Source organism: Micropterus salmoides, unplaced genomic scaffold (genome assembly GCF_014851395.1).
Source record: "Micropterus salmoides isolate LMB-PRFRI ecotype aquatic unplaced genomic scaffold, ASM1485139v1 Ms_hic_scaffold_14, whole genome shotgun sequence".
Lineage (NCBI taxonomy): Eukaryota > Metazoa > Chordata > Actinopteri > Centrarchiformes > Centrarchidae > Micropterus > Micropterus salmoides.
The window spans coordinates 15,975,368-15,995,007 of NW_024040485.1; the positions used below are offsets into that span (position 1 = coordinate 15,975,368).

Here is a 19,640-nt window from a genome sequence, read left to right on the forward strand (position 1 = left end):
CTTGGAGTCCTTCAGGTGTTTTTTAGCAAACTGCGGGCTTTCATGTGTCTTGCACTGAGGAGAGGCTTCGTCGGCCACTCTGCCATAAAGCCCCGACTGGTGGATTGCTGCAGTGATGGTTGACTTACTACAACTTTCTCCCATCTCCCGACTGCATCTCTGGAGCTCAGCCACAGTGACCTTTGGGTTCTTCTTTACCTCTCTCACCAAGGCTCTTCTCCCCCGATAGCTCAGTTTGGCCGGACGGCCAGCTCTAGGAAGGGTTCTGGTCGTCCCAAACGTCTTCCATTTGAGGATTATGGAGGCCACTGTGCTCTTAGGAACCTTAAGTGCAGCAGAAATTTTTTTGTAACCTTGGCCAGATCTGTGCCTTGCCACAATTCTGTCTCTGAGCTCTTCAGGCAGTTCCTTTGACCTCATGATTCTCATTTGCTCTGACATGCACTGTGAGCTGTAAGGTCTTATATAGACAGGTGTGTGGCTTTCCTAATCAAGTCCAATCAGTATAATCAAACACAGCTGGACTCAAATGAAGGTGCAGAACCATCTCAAGGATGATCAGAAGAAATAGACAGCACCTGAGTTAAATATGAGTGTCACGGGAAAGGGTCTGAATACTTATGACCATGTGATATTTCAGTTTTTTAATAAATTTGCAAAAATTTCTACATTTCTGTTTTTTTCTGTCAAGATGGGGTGCTGAGTGTACATTACTGAGAAATAAAATGAACTTTTTTGATTTTTGGAAAATGGCTGCAATGAAACAAAGAGTGAAAAATTTAAAGGGGTCTGAATACTTTCCGTACCCACTGTACATTGACACAGTGAGCTTCCTAAAACATACACACAACTTTATGAAATAATAAAGGTTTCTCTCTTATCCAAGTTTCAAAAAGGCACGGGTATGGTTAACTGCACCTTCCTTTTTGACTGTGCCTTTACTTGCAGCTATCACAGATGTGATTCATGTCATATGACTTATAGGATTTGCACACCAGAATTGCATCTTTAGCACATTCACCTTTATGTTTATCCACCCCCCCGTTAGGTAAACTGGGTATCCAGTGTGTGACAAGAAAAAACTAAACTTACGAATGCACTGAGGGTAGTAATAGTATCCGTCAGCACAGCGATCACAGTTTTCTCCGGCAAATTGTGGGTTGCAGATACACCTTCCAGAGCCCATTTCACAGCCAACTGTAGTCCTTTCATCACATCTGCAGGCTGGTGGGGGTCACATGTTTTTTTAACATGGGCATGCATACACATACACAGCACAGAATTTTTGATTGTGAGGAAAAAGACATTTACTGTACATAACAAAAGATATCAGTAACAAGTAAAGAAAGCTTCCAGCCATCCATCCTCTCAAAATGACAGATCTAAGAAGCAAATAATGATTACTGAACCTTTACTGACTCCTCTGCTAAGCTCACATAATTTAGTTTGTGGATTTTATGATTTACTTTTCAAAGCGCTGAGGGCAACCAGTTTAATTCCACTACTTTCTTATGTCCAAACACAACTGGCAGCTATTTATACAGCGAGGGACAGCCATGGACCATTAAAGTAACGTAAACAAGAGCGGAGCCCAGTTTAGCAATAATACATGCGGTGGTGCCATTTGTGTCCGTTTCAAACAAGACACTGATGCCTCTCTTTGAATATAACACTGTTTTGGCTTCACTTGTCCCGTCATACATAATGAAGGTCAAATTCAGTTTTTATTATTTATCTAGTGGTGCATCCTGGTAATTTGACAGATGGTTCAAACCAAACAAGTAACAGTTTTGTAATATGTTTTTATTGCATTAATTAAAGTGGCTGCTGAAACTCACTTGGATCTATTCAACATCTAAATGTTTGCAATAATGTCTTACACACATCACTCGACTTTACTTAATAGGCATTTCAACTGTGTAATATGTCTAATATAATTTCTACTACCTCACGTCTAGAGATACAGCATGAAATCAGACTGCAGCACTTGCACACAAATCAGAACAACCATTGACACACAAATCAGAACAACCATTGACTGCCAACCTCCAAATAAAACAGAACACGGAAAAATACCAAAACAAAAAATAAAACATACTCAAGCCAGCCACGGCTATCAAGTCTGAGATACAAACACTCCTGCATACCTTACTAAGCAAAGTCGTTTAAAAAGGGACAAATGACAATGTGACAGTGTTGCGGTAAATCAAGGGACAAACAAAGAAAAGGCAACTCACGTATGCATCCAGTGGGAGACTCAGGAGGTACTCCATATGGTCTATAGAAACCTTCAAGGCATCGCTCACAGTTCACTCCAGCAGTGTTGTGCTACAGAAGAACACAGAAATAATGTGTGAGCCATAACTGCTACATAATTGAACAGGAAGAATACAACAGAAGATGTCCGTATATGTGTCCTCTTTCTTTCTCTGTAAAGTTGAATATCTTCAAATGCATACTGATGCACGTGAGTGGACACAACGCTTACATGTACTCTCTGCATCAGTATCATATTACAGAGGGATGATATATAAACCAAAAAAACTTAATACAATTTTTTTTTGGACAAAAAGACGATGAAATTCTGAGTGGTAAGAGAAAAGTGTGTTAATGTGAAAGGTTTGTGTTGGCCTCACAAACCCGTTCCCAAATGCTAATAGACGACTCCATAAAGATATGCACAGATAACTTGGAATTCATTTTTTTTTTCATTTTTTTTATACCCTCCTCCTCCCCTGTGACTTTACACATTCACACACAGGAATCAGTTTAGACTTGACATTGCATTTCTTACCTGGCAGTTGATACACACTCCTCCTCCATCGTACCTGCCGAAGGTGTCCAAACTTGCTCCCCTCTTTTCTACCTCTGGGTCGTAATAACAGTCAAAGGCATGGGAGAAACACTGGCAGGCTGAAGAGGAAACCCCCAAGACACACACACACACACAGAATTATTTTGTATGCCTCAGCAAATTACCTCTGACTCCGCTCTCTGTATTTAAGCACCTTTAAGCTACTCATTTTCCTACGAGTAAAGTCTGGTTGTTAAGAATAAAGAGAAACTATAAAATCCAAACTAAACAAGATGGCGCATCTTCTTCCTGTATACCACCCCTGTGCCTTATTAATGTTTATGAATGGTTAGGGTACATCTCAGTTGCATGAGAACACTGATTGGATTACCAGCCTTCATCTTTCTCTCTCTGCTTTTGTGGCTGCTACAAGGTCATGTTTCATGAAGGAAAAATTTGTCAACAGTCCAAAGCAATTAGATTCCAGTTGACATAGGCTCTGCTGGCAGACTGGATGGCTCACCAATAAGATGGCATGGGGGACTATCCGATGGGCTGGTGCAGGCCTGGCTAGCCAGCTGACTAGCTAGCTTAGCTGACAAAGAGCAGTTATCCTGGTGATAGTTGTGCACTGTGCTGTTCATCACACATACCATAAGAGGAATGTCCTCTCAACTCTTCACTGAGGCTCTCTACAATACCATATCAGGGCATCCACAACAGAGCTTAACTATCAGAGGCAAGAGGACACTTCAGTCCACTCTGGGGGTCGTAATTCAAGGAGCCAACATCATGGGCAGGCTCAGAGTGAGGTTTTGTTTACACATTGAATGAATCATTATACATGAACACTTACGATGACACTCATTGGGGCTGTCAACAGTTGCAGCACGCCATGGCTTTTGGTTAAAGCCTGGGCAGCAGTGGTCACATGACTCACCGCAGGTGTTGTGCTGGCACTCACACTGGAGTCTACAGACAGGAGATGAGGACATGGATTTAGTGATGCTCAGAATTTCATTTGCAGCCCAGAACTTTCTTTAAACCTGCATTAACAGACTATATACCACTCGGGCAGCAAGACAAGCTCTGAACACATTATTACCTTATTTAGTTGTTATGGTAAACATGTCAGCAAACAACTGCCTATTTATACAGCAGACACAGATCGACATCTGCATTCATTTGGAATCATGTTTCAGGCAAGCCAACCCAATAGTCAAATATTCAGTCCACTTTTAGCTCTGTTTGGTCTCAACCAACTCCTGAGGGAAATATCTCTAGCTCTTTAGCTGCTAGCTAGCTAGTGCTAACTTTGTCTGCCTGTCGTTTGGTTCTGGGTAAGTAGTGTATCAGAGCTTTTTCCTGATTTTTTTTTCCTGATTCTTGCAGCACTTGAAAACAACACTGATGAATAGCGAGACAGAACCAGAACAGTAAAGCTGGCGGGGAGCTGTAAAAACCAAAACAATAAGCTGAAAGAGGCTAAATTGCTCCAACTCTCAGGGGAACTGTAGAGTCCGGATATAATTCTCGGCCACTCCAAGACATACTTTTCACGTTATACATAGTAGCTTGATTATTAGTATAAAAACTAGAATAATCTGCTGCCCTTTACAATGGTGATGTCAGAGTATAAAAATATGAGGTAATTGTCCTCCCTCAGAAACAGTTCACTGTCAGATCACTAGATGTGGCAGCATATCTGTGGTCCTCTTCATTTTTAGCATCATGTCATCTCAGTACATTGGTTATAGACATGAGGCCATTGTACAAAATGGCTATTAAGCTATGTTATTGAATAAACACATGAAAAATGGATTTCCTGATTAAAGTTACCTACAAAGTGAACCTTTCCAGTTTAGTCTTGTTTAATTAATGAGTGATGAAAAATGCATCAACCCCACAAATGTACTGTGTCAAACATGTATAGCATTGCTTAAGATGAAGAGCGTTACAAACCTGTTTGGGTTGTCTTGGTTCCGCCCCCCACCACACACCTGTGCATGCCCGTGACAAACGCAGCGTCCACCGATGCTGATGTCTTTGATACTATAGTAATACTGTCATCAAATAAGGAAAATGTTATCACCAGCACTATTTCAAAATAATAGCGGTGTTATCAGCAACTACGCAACATCACCCACACCAGAATAAATGTCTGGCTTTGCTTGGCAGCAGAAGTGTAGAAGTACAAACTAAAACCATGATGCATGTGGTAAGGCTAGTTTTATGAGGTGAAGCAGTTCAAAAAGATAAGAATCAACAGCCGACATCACAGATTTATTCTTGGCATTAATGAGCTTTTCGGACATGAATCGTGAGCATACATTTCTTGAATTACAGCTACAAGAAATTTACTTTATACAATTTTAATAGTTGCATTAAAGCTATGTTATATCTTGTTGTATCTTAAGCCACTATTCAACATTCAACATTCAACATTCAACAAACATTCACTATTCAACGGAGAAGGAGAAGTGCCATCTTATGCACCTGCAGCCTGTGTCTCTACCAAAGGAATTACCACGATGATTGAACAGACAGGTTTGGCATTTTGCCTTGACAAGGATGAATGTGTGAGCAGGAGGGAGCAGGTCAGTGTGCTTGTGTTCGCAAAAAAGGAGGCTAGAGGGTGCGGAGTGCAGACTAGTAAATTTGGCTTGCCCAAATGGGAAACTGCCAGCATTACACCTTTGTGTGAGATTGTACAGTATGTGCCTCACCCTGCGTGTGACGGTAGGATCTTTCTGGGCCTTGGAGATCAGGTGGCCCAGCAGGGTGTTGGTGCGGAGGAAGTGCAGGCGAATGTTGGTGGCCTTTGTGAAGTCTCGCAGCACTGGTGAGTAGGTGAAGTTTTTGGACCCTGGTCGACCGTTGACCAAAGACACCACAATCTGGAAAACACGACTTTATTTCACATAGATTGTTTCTGATAACTCATAAACTCGGTTTATGAGGCAATTTCGGTTTGGATTTTCAAAACTTCATATGATATTTTACCTCTCCATTCTCCAAAGGGACAATCCGTGAGTATTCTGTGGTGCAGAGCTGGTCATCATCCTTAAATATACGAGCATTGGGCTGCTTTCCGAACTTTTCAATACACTCGTGCTTTGAATCTGCCAAAATAATAATAATTTAAAAGTCTTTTTATCTCTCACAGTGTATTCCATTAATTTTCCATATTCAAGCAATGACAATAATATTATCACATAGATGACTTCTGTGAAGCTACTCTCTATCACCAATTAATACAACACCAGTCAGGTGCTCTCGTGAAGCGCAGACATCCTATATTTAAATGCAGCAGTAATTTCTGCCACTAGGGCAGTGGTTCTCAAACTGGGGGGCTGGGCCCCCTGGGGGGATGTTGCGCCAGGATGGTGCATTTGAGCAGACCTAAAGGTGCATGATTATGATTCATGTAGTGCTCTGATACAAGAAAGGCTATTTTTCTGACCTGAATCTTGTTTATTTCAGTTGCCTGTATTGTTAATGATTGATAAAAATAAAATCCACTTTTGCTGGGGTGGGGTGGTGTTCTTGGCTTCTGAAGGGGGCGTGACAGAAAACATTTGAGAAGTACTGCACTGATTAACTGAGTTACTCTCTTCATTGTTTAACAACCACTATTGCAAATGAAAATCAATCTGATATGATTCAGGCAGAAATGTTCACGGACAAGGTAGTGTATCAAAGTTTTATTCACATTGCGTTTAGTCAAGTTTGCTAACTTCCTTCCTCACTCTTTGATGTATTCTGTAGCAACTAGAGGGAAAAGGGGTGATATGATGCCACTAACAGGCCTCCAAATGAAACCGCTAACTTGAATGAAATCATGGATTGGATTGATTGAACGGTTTGAACATTGTAGAATCAGTTGGGATAATGAAGCTCTTGTCGTCATTCTAATTCTAGAGTAAGCTGCCAAAAGAATTGTTGTTGTTGGACAATCGCACACAGAAGGCAAACAGCACTTATCATGTGAAAATGATTCATCTGAATTTTTTATATGAGAATATAAATAATATTTTATTGCATTAATACCTGTTTTTGAACCATTGGAAGAGTAATATTCAGTTACAGTGTTTGTAAAAAAAAAAAAAAATAACTAAATAAAAAAGGAAACAAAGCATTAAAGCAGAGAACGGAGTGAAGAGTTAAAGAAGTTGAGTCTCAAAAGATCCTGAATGAACATGAACTTGGATCAAGCAAACATAATGTCAAAGAGTACCTCTGAGATTGTAAATCTGATGAGTCACAGCCGTGTCTCCTGGCAATCTGTGTTCACAGGTGCCTCTCAGATATTAGACATCATTACTTAGATTTGCCAACTCAGCCAATTATGAATATGTAGTCCAGTATGTTGTTCAGGTAATGGAAGGAAATGGTAATCTTATACAATAAGAAAAATCACCTTTTGGGACTTCAGCGGCTCCGTAGAATACTTTGTTGATAGTTTAGATTTTTTTTTTCCACACACACTTCCTGTCTTAAATCCTTAAGCAAGCTGATCAGTGTGCCAGGATTAAATGTGTGACAGTAAACAAATTTTAATCCATCTTTACAATGGGTCTTTTTCAGAGCAGACATTTTGACTTGTCATAGCAGGCAAGACGCAGGTGTAATTAATAACTACAAATAAAGGCTGCATTCTGTTCACAACAGCCAGTTCCGGGGAACTGTTACTGTACATGCTAGATTTCTGGCATGGCTTAGCGGGCCATTGTTAACGTGATTAGTTCCACCTGTGCATTTCCTTACATAATGAGTCAAAATGTCTGCTATAAAAAAGGCCTATTTTCAAAAAAAATCTGCTAATTATGATTTAACAACTGTTTATTACAAAGGCACAATAATCCTCCATATCTGTGTTTTTGACAGGATTTTGTTAATGAGTGGTTGCTACTGTTTGTACCGCACTTCTCTTTCTGTTTTTTCCAAACAGAAAACCTGCCACCAGGTGCAATGAACAAAAGGTGTAAAAGTGTCCCTCAACTGGGGATGAGCTAAATCACTATTGTGTTATTTAGTCGACAGTAGAGAATAGCAGACATTTATTTATGAGAATGATTTACTTAAAAAACACAAACATGCATTCAAGATTGGGAACTGGTAGGTTATATGTGTAAGCATTATGGGCTGATGTCCAGCCCATAATTTGACCAACAACTCCAGAGGAAAATACAATCATATTGTTTAGTCATTTGAGTCATAGCACAAGTAATTAGGCAGTGTGCAGGAAGTGTTTTGTTTCTTTTTTTAAGAACCCAATAAAAACTAAAACATTACAAAACACAATTACATGGGAACTTACGTGCAAAATACTGCCAGGGGGTGAAGGTTCTTCCGTTGTCTACCGAGCGCTCCAGCACCCAGAGGTCAGGACGAGGTGAATTAGCGAACTTGATGAGGACGTACGCCACATGGAAGAGCTAAAAACCAGAACACAATGAACAGGCTAAACAAAAAGCAGTCACTGCTCTGAACGGAATTTGGCATAATGTTGTAGTTTCCTGTGCTGTACTTTGAGTTCTATCAAGTCAGCCTCCAGTCTTAGCCAGTCTTGACAATACTCTTATTTCCTTTCTTGTGAAAGCTAGGGCACAACAGCAGCTTGGTTGTATTTCTGCAAATGATCGCTATAGAACTAATGACTTTATTGAGGATTTAGCCATTGCACAGTATCAAGCTCAAGGCTTCCTGCTCTGAGTTTTTATTCGTGCAGCTTGCCTTCTGTGTGGCCATACAGCAAAGTACAAACAATGCACCAACATTTGTCAGCACAGACTCAATAAAATTGGTGCAGGTGCAGCCAGGTTAGTGAAAAGAAATCAGCTAAGCCCACTTAATTCACATCTGTTCTCTGAACTCTCCATCTCCACCTCCCATCAGAATATACCGTCCATACAAGGGCAGAAAAATTATGTCAATGATTGTTTCTGCCAACACTGAGCTTTCTGTCAGGCTCATGACGATCAGAGCTGTATGTTTCCTTTGCAGTTCATCAACATCCTCATCAAGCCCTAAAAGCGGGTGACTTCAGCTTGGCTGAACATCGTACAATGGAAATTTATCTGCGGTAGTCAAAGCTGTCTTTGTTATAATCTGTCATGGACTTGGTGTGGCTTGGAATTTAAACCCTGTGACACCAACATGCATGTGACACCTGCAGTGTCAACAAAAAGCCTCACCTACACCTGACCACCACACCCATCTTGTTTTTGTGAGGCACAGTTTATCTCAATTTCAGTGCTGGCGTGGATCCTAAAGCAACATTTAACCTGTTTCAAAAAACAGGGTACCGCAGGCATATTAACTAAACTTATGACAGCTGCCCTCAGGACTGAAGTGATGAATGAAAACTGTACTCAAAATATTGTGTGTGCCAATACAAGAAATTTCTATAGACTTCTATTTGAGAAGGATGAAGGCAGGCTTACACTCGTCTAGCATCCCTCAGTGACTTGATTAAAACCCCCGTGGGCATTTGAAAAAGTCAGATTGCTAGCTCTCCTTGCGTGAGGCAGGCAATTCTAAGTTAACAATCATATCAAAGCCAAGTAAAGTGCGGCAAAGGCTCTGCTGTGGAGTCATGGACTGTGTCAAAAAGGATGCACAGGTATCTTGATGGACTTCTCGCCCGAACCCTGAAAGTAATGGCCTCAAGTAGCTCTTGAGTTGATGAATTGTGAGAGAGTTCGGAGGTTAGCTAAGCTAACTTCTCTGAAACTATCAAAAATTCCTAATAACAAACAACAAAATCATGAAGTTGCTAATAACCTAGAATAGCATTTTTGACTGTCCTTCAATCACCCTTGCCATTGCGCAAAACAGAAAGAAAAAATAAAATAGCTTTGAACGCCTCTTTCTGACCTAAACTTTGAATGGGGTGTGTCTTGAAATTAATCAGAGAAGAATTCCACCTACATGCAACAGGATGTGCAAAAAAAGATGAAGGGCACATGCAAACAAGATGTGGGCCGTCACCCAGCTATAAACAGAAGCAAAGCTTTTCCAGAGGAGCTGCCTTCTATCAATATGCTGGTTCTGCTGAGGACCAGCAGGAAGTTTAGTTCACATGGGCTGGGATGACGTAAAGGGAAGACTGGGGAAACGGAGGCAGCACAGTGAGATGGAGGGGAAGGAGGGGGGTAAAAAGGGTAGAGGGATGGCTAGAGACGTGCTGGCTGGCATGCAGACCCATCTCAGATTCCAAACATAGTGCCACATTCCCCTTCTCTCCTAATGCCCCCAAAGCAGAGCATGCCACTGCATTCAGGAACCTGTCACTGGCAGCAACGCACAGCAGTGAAAATCTTCTCCACCGTTTGCGATGGGTACAGATAAAGATGGTAAATACAAGTGATTCTGCCATGTCCCAAAAATAACAATGTACTTTTTTAATGATAAAAAAATTCAGTTATGGTTCTGTCAACATGTGGGTTCTCTGAGGATTTGCATCAGTGTATCGTCAATGTGAAAGATAATTCAAGCTTTCCTTTGTGGTCTAGTGAATAGAGCTTGGTATCATTAAAAATAGCTGTGCCAATATGATAACTACGAATCTGACAAAAGTATTTGATGCCAACCTTTTGGTACTCAAGGAACCAAAAATGATATTGTTCAGTATTTTGTCCATTGTACAGATTCAAAAATAAGTGTGTACACACACAGCTTGATCTTGGAAGACAGGGCCTGTCCTGGCACGGCTTTCCTTAACTTCAGCCCTGTCTCTCCAACTGTGCCCTGCCAGTCTAAACACAAACTCTTGAAATATGTCCAGCACCTACGTATTGTTTGCATGGAGCATGAAATATTGTGATGGCATGCTAAGCACATCAGAACAAGATTCCAGTGTCGTACAAAGACATGAAACAGACTGACATGGTTGTGGCAAAAACACTTGGAATAACACTTGAGCAGAGCCATCCTCCCTGCCCCTCCCTGCATCTGCAGCCTCAGGCTTTAGACAAGAGTGTCATACCAGGGGGTTTAGTGTAAGAGGCTGTGGGTGGGTGTCAAATAGGTCAGGGGTTGAGCGGTGACAGGTATGGACTGTTTGACACCTATCCCTCTCTGCCTTCTTACTCCAACTCAAATTCCTGACCTTGACCCCCTATAATATTGTCACATATACAAGGTATAAAGTATCCAGAACTCCTCTAACCTACTAATTAACACGGCAGCACAAAACAGTCAACCAAGTCCCTCATGACCAAACACCATTTTAACAACACTCTTTCAATATACTTGTAGCAACGTGTAAATGCATTTTGACAAAACAGAGTCACATTCTTCCACCACTGTGTGTTTTTGAGTGTGTTATTATTTCTGGATTATTGACCCCTGACAGTTGTGTGTGTGCGTGTCTGACAGCTCAGGAGTGATAAATGTGCACCCTTAAGTGTGAATTGCAACAGCACTGCTGCCTCCACACAGAAGTCCTGCCCTCTAACTTCACACATGTCTGTGTTTTCCTACTTACAAAAAGCCCTGATTGTGCAACCCTTTGCCAGTTACTCTCGTTGCTGTGCCTGCCACACGGATCTCTTCAATTATAATCTGTTTTTGTTGATCAAATAAAGTGTATTGTGGTGGAAGTAACAAAGTACATTTACTCTTGTTACATTAACAGTGGTGTTTTTTGTGTACTTGTACTCAGCTATTTATTATTTTTTTCGATGCATTTCTAGTCGCCTGAACTACCTCTGGCTTCTTGAGCAGTGGCTCTACTCCAAGTTCATTATGGATGACAGAGCTTCCAACCCTATCTCTAAGGGAGACGCCAGCCAGAACCCATTTTGGCCGCTTGTTTCCGCGATCAAGTTCTTTCAGTCATGACCCAGCCTTCACGACCATAGGTGAGGTTACGAATGAAAATTGACGGGTAGATTCTATTCTGTAACACAATAATGCCGTCTATTGAAATGTAATTTATTGATGGTTTGGACATTAGGGCTTTGTATGTTGACATTTAATGCTGTTTTGTAGACTAAAATGTAACACAATTTTACACAAGTACTTTTACTTGAGTCCTATTTCTTTAAAGTAACAGTGCTTTTATGAGAGTATAATGTTCTAGTACTTTTGTCTAAAATCTTGTATCTAATCTTATCTAATGTTAAACTGGCAGGAGATGTAAGCTAGCAAAGTAACATCAATAAATACATTTTCAGCAAGTGCATTCAAGAAGCAGATATTGAATACCCTAATCCCAAAATCCAACCACAGGGCACCGCATAGCCAAGAATAAACATGTACACTGAGATCAGAATCCTGACAGATAGAAGCCATCTGAGCGAGCTCCTGAGTGTCTGATGTGAGAGCAGAGGAATGCAATTCAAAGGAGAGGAGGCATCACAGTCTGTTGGAGTGGATCAGCCTTGCCAAACCGAGCATACTGCAGCCCAGCGGAGCAGTTGCCGTCCTGTTTGTAACAATGCAATGTACAACTGTTTGTCTGTGTGCAACAGGTGGGCGGGGGAAGGGGAGAGGGGTAGTCTGGTGTAATTTTCTCTGTCTCCATGACAGAATTAGTTATATGGTAACAATAAAAAGCTGTCCAAAAGTCCCAAGAGAACTGTAGGTGTAAAAGAAAAAATTCAGTATATTCAGGTTTCTACTTGTTAGCAATCTTCCCATTCTTCACAAAATTCTGAGGCACAGCTGCTAAAGAATTGTCTGTTGGCTTTGCTGCATTGAACGCTACACGTTAGCTTATTAAAGAAATGTCATTATTAAAAGCTTTACAGAATCTTAAGAAGCCAGGCAGAGTTCAAAATGGGCTTTAACATAAAGTTTATAGCATCAATGTGGTCAGGATTTGACAAGCAAGTTAGGTAGTAATAATTCTGTTTCAAATTATTAAATAATATACTGTAATTTCTAACATAAGATAATCATAAGATAAATTATGAATATTTACTACATTTGGTTTGAGACCCAAAAAAGATCTTCTTTACTCAAAAACCTTGAAATTTCAGCACAAAATATAATGATTCTAGAGTGCAATATTTCAATACAGACTATTGTAATATCGCAAGATTATCCTAATGCAATATGTCCACCTCTATCGATGACCTTAATTGAAGGCATGCATATGGGTGCACTACTGTTCATGGAACAGCCCTCTCAAATGGGTCTAGGAAAACTCTTGCTCTCTAACACATCCCATTGCATCAGTGACTGCGTCAGTAAACCTGTGACCAATGATTAGCATTTCCATGTCTGAACTGATGAAAAGGTGAGTAGATCCCACGTCAACCTCCACAAGCTTTTCCACATCAAAGCTCCAGATTTAGGAGGAACTGCTGTCCAGCAGTCACACATGATGCACTCCTCAAGCCAGACTCCTATACTGCTAACTAGCACGAGGTGGCTGTTAGTGGAGTAGTAAATATCTGCTGGGTTGGCGTGGCGCCTCAGGCAGCCTGGCTAAAGTCAGCTACTTACATCATCTCCATCGTCACCACAGCAATAGGGACATGCCAACAGCCAATCTTGTCACTAGGGTCGGACTGTGCCAGCTGCACTGTATGAACAAATATTTTTTTATCAAGTATATACAGCAAGATAAAATTTTTAACAGCAATTTAATTTATATTTTTTGTATCAAATTCAAAACGCATGACATCTCCATTAGGATTATACATACTGTATTAACACACTCCACATTATTTACACACACTTAAACACCAATGACACAGCAACTTGGGGTTCAGTTTCTTGCCCAAGGACATTTCAGCATGCAGACCAGAGGAGCCGCCGATCTTCTGATTAGTGGGGAACCGCCACAGCCACCCTTTCATTTTAAAACAGTTTGTCCTACAGACTCAGACATAAGATCATGCTTGGTTGTATCTGAACATCTACTCAGGAGGACTGATGTCAAGGGAAAACTGAATGTTTTCAGTCTGAGATTTGTTTGTTTGTGTGTGTGTTTGTTTTCTGTTCAAGTACTTTCTCACCACCAAATTACACCACCACTCCATTTCTATCCATTTCTCTAGTGAAAAAAGAGAGCCAGGTCACTTTCAGAGAGGAAAACGAACCAAACCTTTATTAGAGTCTGAGCGTGCAGAAAGGATGTCATACAATACAGTCTAGAAGAATTCTAACACAAAAGGATGCCATGGCTGCAAATAAAACATTCAAACCTGACAACTACGGTGGGAGGGAGATCCCTGAGAGAGGGGATTCGGTTCCAGGAGAATATCTCTAAAATTGAGTTCTTGGAAGCTTTGTCTCTTGACGACTGCAGAACTGTGAGCAGTCCCACAGCCATTGCACTAACCTGAACCAAATCATTCCAGTCATCCAACTTTAGCTTTCAAAATCTTGTCCTTATTCACATCCCCTAAAAAGTGAAAATTCCAACACAAAGGCCGGCTGAGGAAATAACTCATAGATAACAAACAAGATGTTCTGCAATGTGCCCATTTAAATCCACAAAAACACCACACAAAACCACAAAATTAATCCACAGCCTTAATTTTAAAATAACAGTTTAATCCAGCAACTAATCAGAACTTAATTTAAATAAAAAAACATCCAATGTTCAAACACTGCCTGACCAACCAATGAAAGGCAGCTCAGTCTCATCAGATGGGAGACAGGCAGTAAGCCCTGGTATGTTTGCTTCACATGGTCTACTCTGGGCTCACTCAGGCAGATAAGCACATGTGGTCAGGGCTCCTAAAATACATTCCCCAGAAAAAAGGAGTGACTGGCAGTATGATATGTGGTGTAAATGTTTACCAGAACACTGCCTTACCTACTGTGCCCTGTAAATAGTTTAACAAGGTAAAAAGTTCCCAGAAAGTAGCCAGTATTTTTTGGTGGGGACATAAATATCTACTTGACATGCCAGTTTCACTCATTTTGAGCCAATTAAGTAAACAAGCCATTAATGCCAAACACCATCTTTATCTATAAAGGAGCCAACTGAAGATTACTGAGGTTTGCTGACTCAAAGTATGATTTGTAATGGGTCACGGGTCAAAAGTCGGGCATTGGCCCGACTGAGTCAGAGGAGATTTCTAACCTGAAGGCAATTTAGAGAGTAATCTTGTCACTAAAAGCACTTAGCCTTTGGGCTTGTTAATTTAAGTAGTACCAAGATATGAAGATAGATCGCCTGAATTAAAACAAGAATAAGCATACATCATCAGCATGCTAACGTGCTCACAATGACAATAAAAAAATGCTGGTGTTAAGCCGCCATACAGGCTAACATGTTCACAAAACACAAAGCAGCCTAGTGGCTGATGGGAATGTCAGTTTTTAGTCAAAAACCAAAGTAATGGACAAATTCAACTCTTTACCTGATGATCAGCAAAGTTTAACAATTCATCCGAGGGCTGGGCAATAAAACAATAATGATAATTATCACAATATAATTTTCCTCAATAGCAATATAAAAATGTTCAAAAAATGTTTGATTTAATTCATTTGAATTACGAACAAATTTCATAACTGTTTTGAATGTTCTAGATCAGATATGTTAAGTGATCCACTGTTTGGAAAGTGTCTGTCATGTTCTGGCCATAAAGAACAGTCTAAAACCACAATTAACCATCTGGTTTCTTCAACTTTCACTCAGGAGCAAAAATCTGCCTTTAAACTTGAAAGAAATAATGATCTGACTGATTTCTCGTGATAATTATTGATATCAAATGGTATGAAATTTTTTACCAAAGTGGTAGGCCGACAGACAGACAGACCAACATTGCCATCCCTGGAGCGTGCATTTAGGGTTTCTTTGTAATAAAGCTCAAAATTGTATTTTATGCCCAGCTTTGGAGTAATTTGTCAGACAAGCTATTGAGTTCACTTTAAATCATATTCGTCTGGCTTTAAACTTGGCAGACCATGCTTAAACAATCCTCTTCACAGAAAAAATGGAAACAGCTACGTCAAAAAGAGTCTCTCTCTTTGAACCTCATCATTTTAACATAAACATCAACTGTGCTATTATCTAGGTGTATCTACTGAGAGAGAGAGAGAGCTATGTAGATAACAGCAGAACAGCCACCTGCGTTGGTCTTGAAAGAAACCACAAAGACATGGTCTAGCCCACACATTTCATTGAGCAGGATAATTTATCTTGTGTATATGAAAAATTTGAAAAATATCTACAAAGCTATCAAAGTTTCACATGGAACAGTCAACAATGTGACAGCTTTAGTGGTGTCTCATAATGCATTTGTAGGGTGGGGCAGAGCAATAAAGCACTCCAGAAGGCAAATAAAACAGTTATTTAAACTCAGGAAGACCCCTAAAGAAAACCTCAGTTTCTCTGTTCCTCACACACACACACACAATATTTCTTCATTTAACACATTAGAATATTTGAGTGCTAAAACAACTATATACTGTATGTATACTGCTTACAATGCAATGGATGGTGGCAGGTGAGCATAGTTTACAGCCTTGGTGGTTGCATCAGATGCCATGAAAAGAAAAATGTGTGTGTGTGACAGGTGTGTATGTGTGTGTGTGGGTGGGGTGTGTGTGTGTGTGTGTGTGTGTGTGTGTGTGCGTGTGTGGTTGTGGGTGGGTGTGGGTGCGGTTGTGGGTGGGTGTGGGTGTGGTTGTGGGTGGGTGGGTGTGGGTGTGGTTGAGGGCACGGTGTTGTGTGGTTGGTAGTCACCATCAGAGATCTAGCCATGCTCTTTTTAGCACGCCGTAATGCAATAATGCTGCTTTCCCGGCTCCCAAATAAACTGAGCATTACCACGTATTAAAGTCAGACATCCCTAAAGGGCCTGCATGTGTCCATCCGCTTGTAAGTGTGAACTATATTTAGCCGTGTAGGGTCTTTGCTCAGCTCAGTCTGTCTAAAAACAGAGATAGAAAAGCCCACACCCATTGTCTGACACGGTGCCTACTGGGAGCCAAACATAGAACACGTGTGGAGAGGAGCTCTTTTGTTGCTCTCTTTTTGAAGTCTACTCCAAAACTAGTCAGAACCCAACTCACACAAGTGGTCCAGGCCTCCACCTGCACTCACTGATCCTTAATCCTAAGGAAGAATTCCTCTCTTTCCTCACAGTGGATAACTGAGCGTGAGGTGCAATTTTATGGGCCGTGAGCCAAACTCCTGCCAGAGACACGGGTCATGATGGAAGCATATTCGCTGGCCAAAGGGGCGTGAATCTGATTTGTGGCAAGCTTCCAATTGCAGCACATTATTCACATGATCACTGCTGGTTGAGGTAATGGAGCTCAAACTGAAAATATAATCGTATGACACCTTTGGAATATTTGTGAATGAACCAGCATGAGTCAAACAACTTTCTGCCGAGCATATCCAAAACAAACCAGCAGCAAACCGCAGCACTGAAGAGGAATGTGGTGCCAAAAATCCTGCAATTTCAAATTTCACACCAGCGAAGGTGCTCTGCCACCTTGCACAAATGACCTAATTCATTTCACAGCAGCAGAGCAATGACCAAAGCAGAAAACACTTTCCTTCTCTTCCCTCTGTAACATCCAGGTGCTATATTTTTCCCACACAGCAATCATTATTCACACTGCAGGTAGCAGCAAGTAAACAGATGTTCATAGAGGAGTAAGGTATGATAATCTCACCTGCCCAAGGTCCAGGGTAACATTCACCTCGTTGTAGCCCAGTCCCCTGGAGAGAGGAGGGCTCTGCCACCACCGCTCTGTCCCATCAACGGCGTAGGTCGCCGGGTGGGCTTTCTTTGGGTCCATGGCATTGCAGTAGTCACAAAACTGACCCTAAATGGTGTCAAATTGTTGTTAGTCAGAAACATACACACCCAGATAATTGCAGCAAACTGTACAAGTTTTATAATGGAGACAGGCACTGGCATATGACTAACCAAATATGTAACCTAAAGCAGCTTTATTTATTTAACCTAATGCAAATATGAAAAATATTGCTGCCACAAGCAAATCTTATAAGTTTAGGGAAAGGCTTTTGCATGTCCATGCCAAACTGCTGCTCTAACAGTAATGTAGGGACTTTCAGAAGAACTCCTGAGGGGACAAGACCATTTGAAAGGGCATTTCCTTTAGAAAACTCAACAATGGTGTAAAACTATACTGGCAGTTGTACAAATTGGTCTGGGCGGTTTTAATTGTATGAGTTTTTACAAAGATGCAGACGTTTTTAAGGGGCCATGTTCATAAAAACAGCTAATTATACTTTCTGTCAATAGTATGACCTATGTATTTAATAAACTTACTGTTCAGTACATGTATACGATTACAATGTTATTTCATATTGCAGTGCATACATATTGTTGTTATTCATGTGTTAAACACGGACATCGCACCCAGCTTGTTCTTACCTGTATGTTTTGAGTAAGAACTCCGGTGGTAGGTCCTCCGACAAGTTTACAGTATAAATCATATTTCGGTGCCCCAGCCGCATCCTGTCCGCAGGTTGCTGTAGCAGAGATAGTAGCCCCCTCAGCGAGGTTGAAATACGGAGGACTCAAACTAAAACCTGTTAAGTCATTAAACGTTTCTTGTCCATCTGCGTCCCTGAAAAGTGTTACTGCAAATGTGAAAAATACAGCGAGGAGATGAGCTCCTCTCATCCCTCTCGCCATGTTCCACATTAGAGATCCCAAGTAGATGCTGAGAGCAACCCGCAGCGTACAGGTCCTGTCAGCTATAGATCTCCATAAAATGCGCCTAAACTGCATTACGCGCGAGTTACGCGCGAGGCTCTTTCAGTCGCGTCAGATAATGTCAGCGACACCGCTTTAAGTTGATATTCTACTACTGACAGTGTGCTCCCTTTCCGCCGCATGTTTCCAAACTAAACAACGCCAGCTTTCCGTCTTCCTGACCAAACTGTGCGCCACAGTGGAGCGATCGGGTGTCAGGCTGTCGATGGTCTGAGCTCGACTCTAATCCACTCAGTGGGGCCAAAGGTCCCCTATCACAGTTTAGCCTACACTGCGTTTCTCAGAAGCACGCATTTCGTCCGTTTCCTTTTTTTTTTTAACACTACAAAACTTTCTTACCTACAAATTTTAAAAAGATATGCTATAGGCCCCAAGAGTCTTTTATGCGCACAGTTATCATTTGCAGAAAACCTTTTTTTGTAGGCCCATTAGCCTACATAATTCAACAAATCATCATCATCATCATTTAATCATTTAAAAGAACTGCTTTGATAATGTTGCTGCGTGTCATTTAAAATAACCACAGTGTTGTTAGTCACTGTGAGAAAAAATCTGCAGTGTCTAAGGCTATTTGAACTGGTTGCCACTTACCCATAAGATTCATAAGATGAATGCAAAACTAAAACCAAAACTTCTATACATGCTGTATAATTTGATTTTTAATGAACAGGCCTACATGATATCCTATTTATATAATTTCATACGCTTTGATATTGGAGCCCCACACATTAAGTACCCCACCTGTGGGCTTACGGGTTCTTAACACTATTGACCCTTTAAAATTATGTTGTGGCGACCTCTAGTGGCGCCGATAGTCCTCACACGGGAGAGTACATGCACACAACTGAAGTCGCAGGGCTACGTACTGTGTTTACAAGTAAAACAACTCTTTTCTGTCTTATTTTACGCGTCGTGTTGTCAATTATGTAGGCCTATGTCTATTGCCCCCCCACCACCCACCCACACATACACAGACCAAAAAAAAAATGATTCTCAAAGCTTGTAATTAAGAATGAATTATATGTGGGTGAGGCTATGAAAACAATACCTTTGCGGAGTGCGCTGTATTTGTTTGTGGGCACGACAACAACGTTGTGACTCACGGCTGTAGGGTTTCCGCGCCCCGGCATCGTTGCCATTCCTGTGACTGGGCAGTCTGCGTTTTCTTGAACGCA

General features: G+C 41.1%; 1 protein-coding gene across 1 annotated transcript in view; it reads right to left on the reverse strand.

Annotated features, from left to right (window-relative positions):
- The window catches only part of LOC119902074 (laminin subunit alpha-3-like), a 61,722-nt gene extending 42,082 nt beyond the window's left edge, over positions 1 to 19,640 (reverse strand). Inside the window, 11 exon segments of the mRNA XM_038717978.1 lie at positions 1,093 to 1,224; positions 2,238 to 2,328; positions 2,795 to 2,913; positions 3,651 to 3,766; positions 4,757 to 4,857; positions 5,521 to 5,691; positions 5,798 to 5,916; positions 8,115 to 8,232; positions 17,393 to 17,545; positions 18,121 to 18,218; positions 19,514 to 19,640. Of these exon segments, the coding sequence (XP_038573906.1) occupies positions 1,093 to 1,224; positions 2,238 to 2,328; positions 2,795 to 2,913; positions 3,651 to 3,766; positions 4,757 to 4,857; positions 5,521 to 5,691; positions 5,798 to 5,916; positions 8,115 to 8,232; positions 17,393 to 17,545; positions 18,121 to 18,218; positions 19,514 to 19,604 (1,309 nt within the window). The 5' untranslated portion in view covers positions 19,605 to 19,640.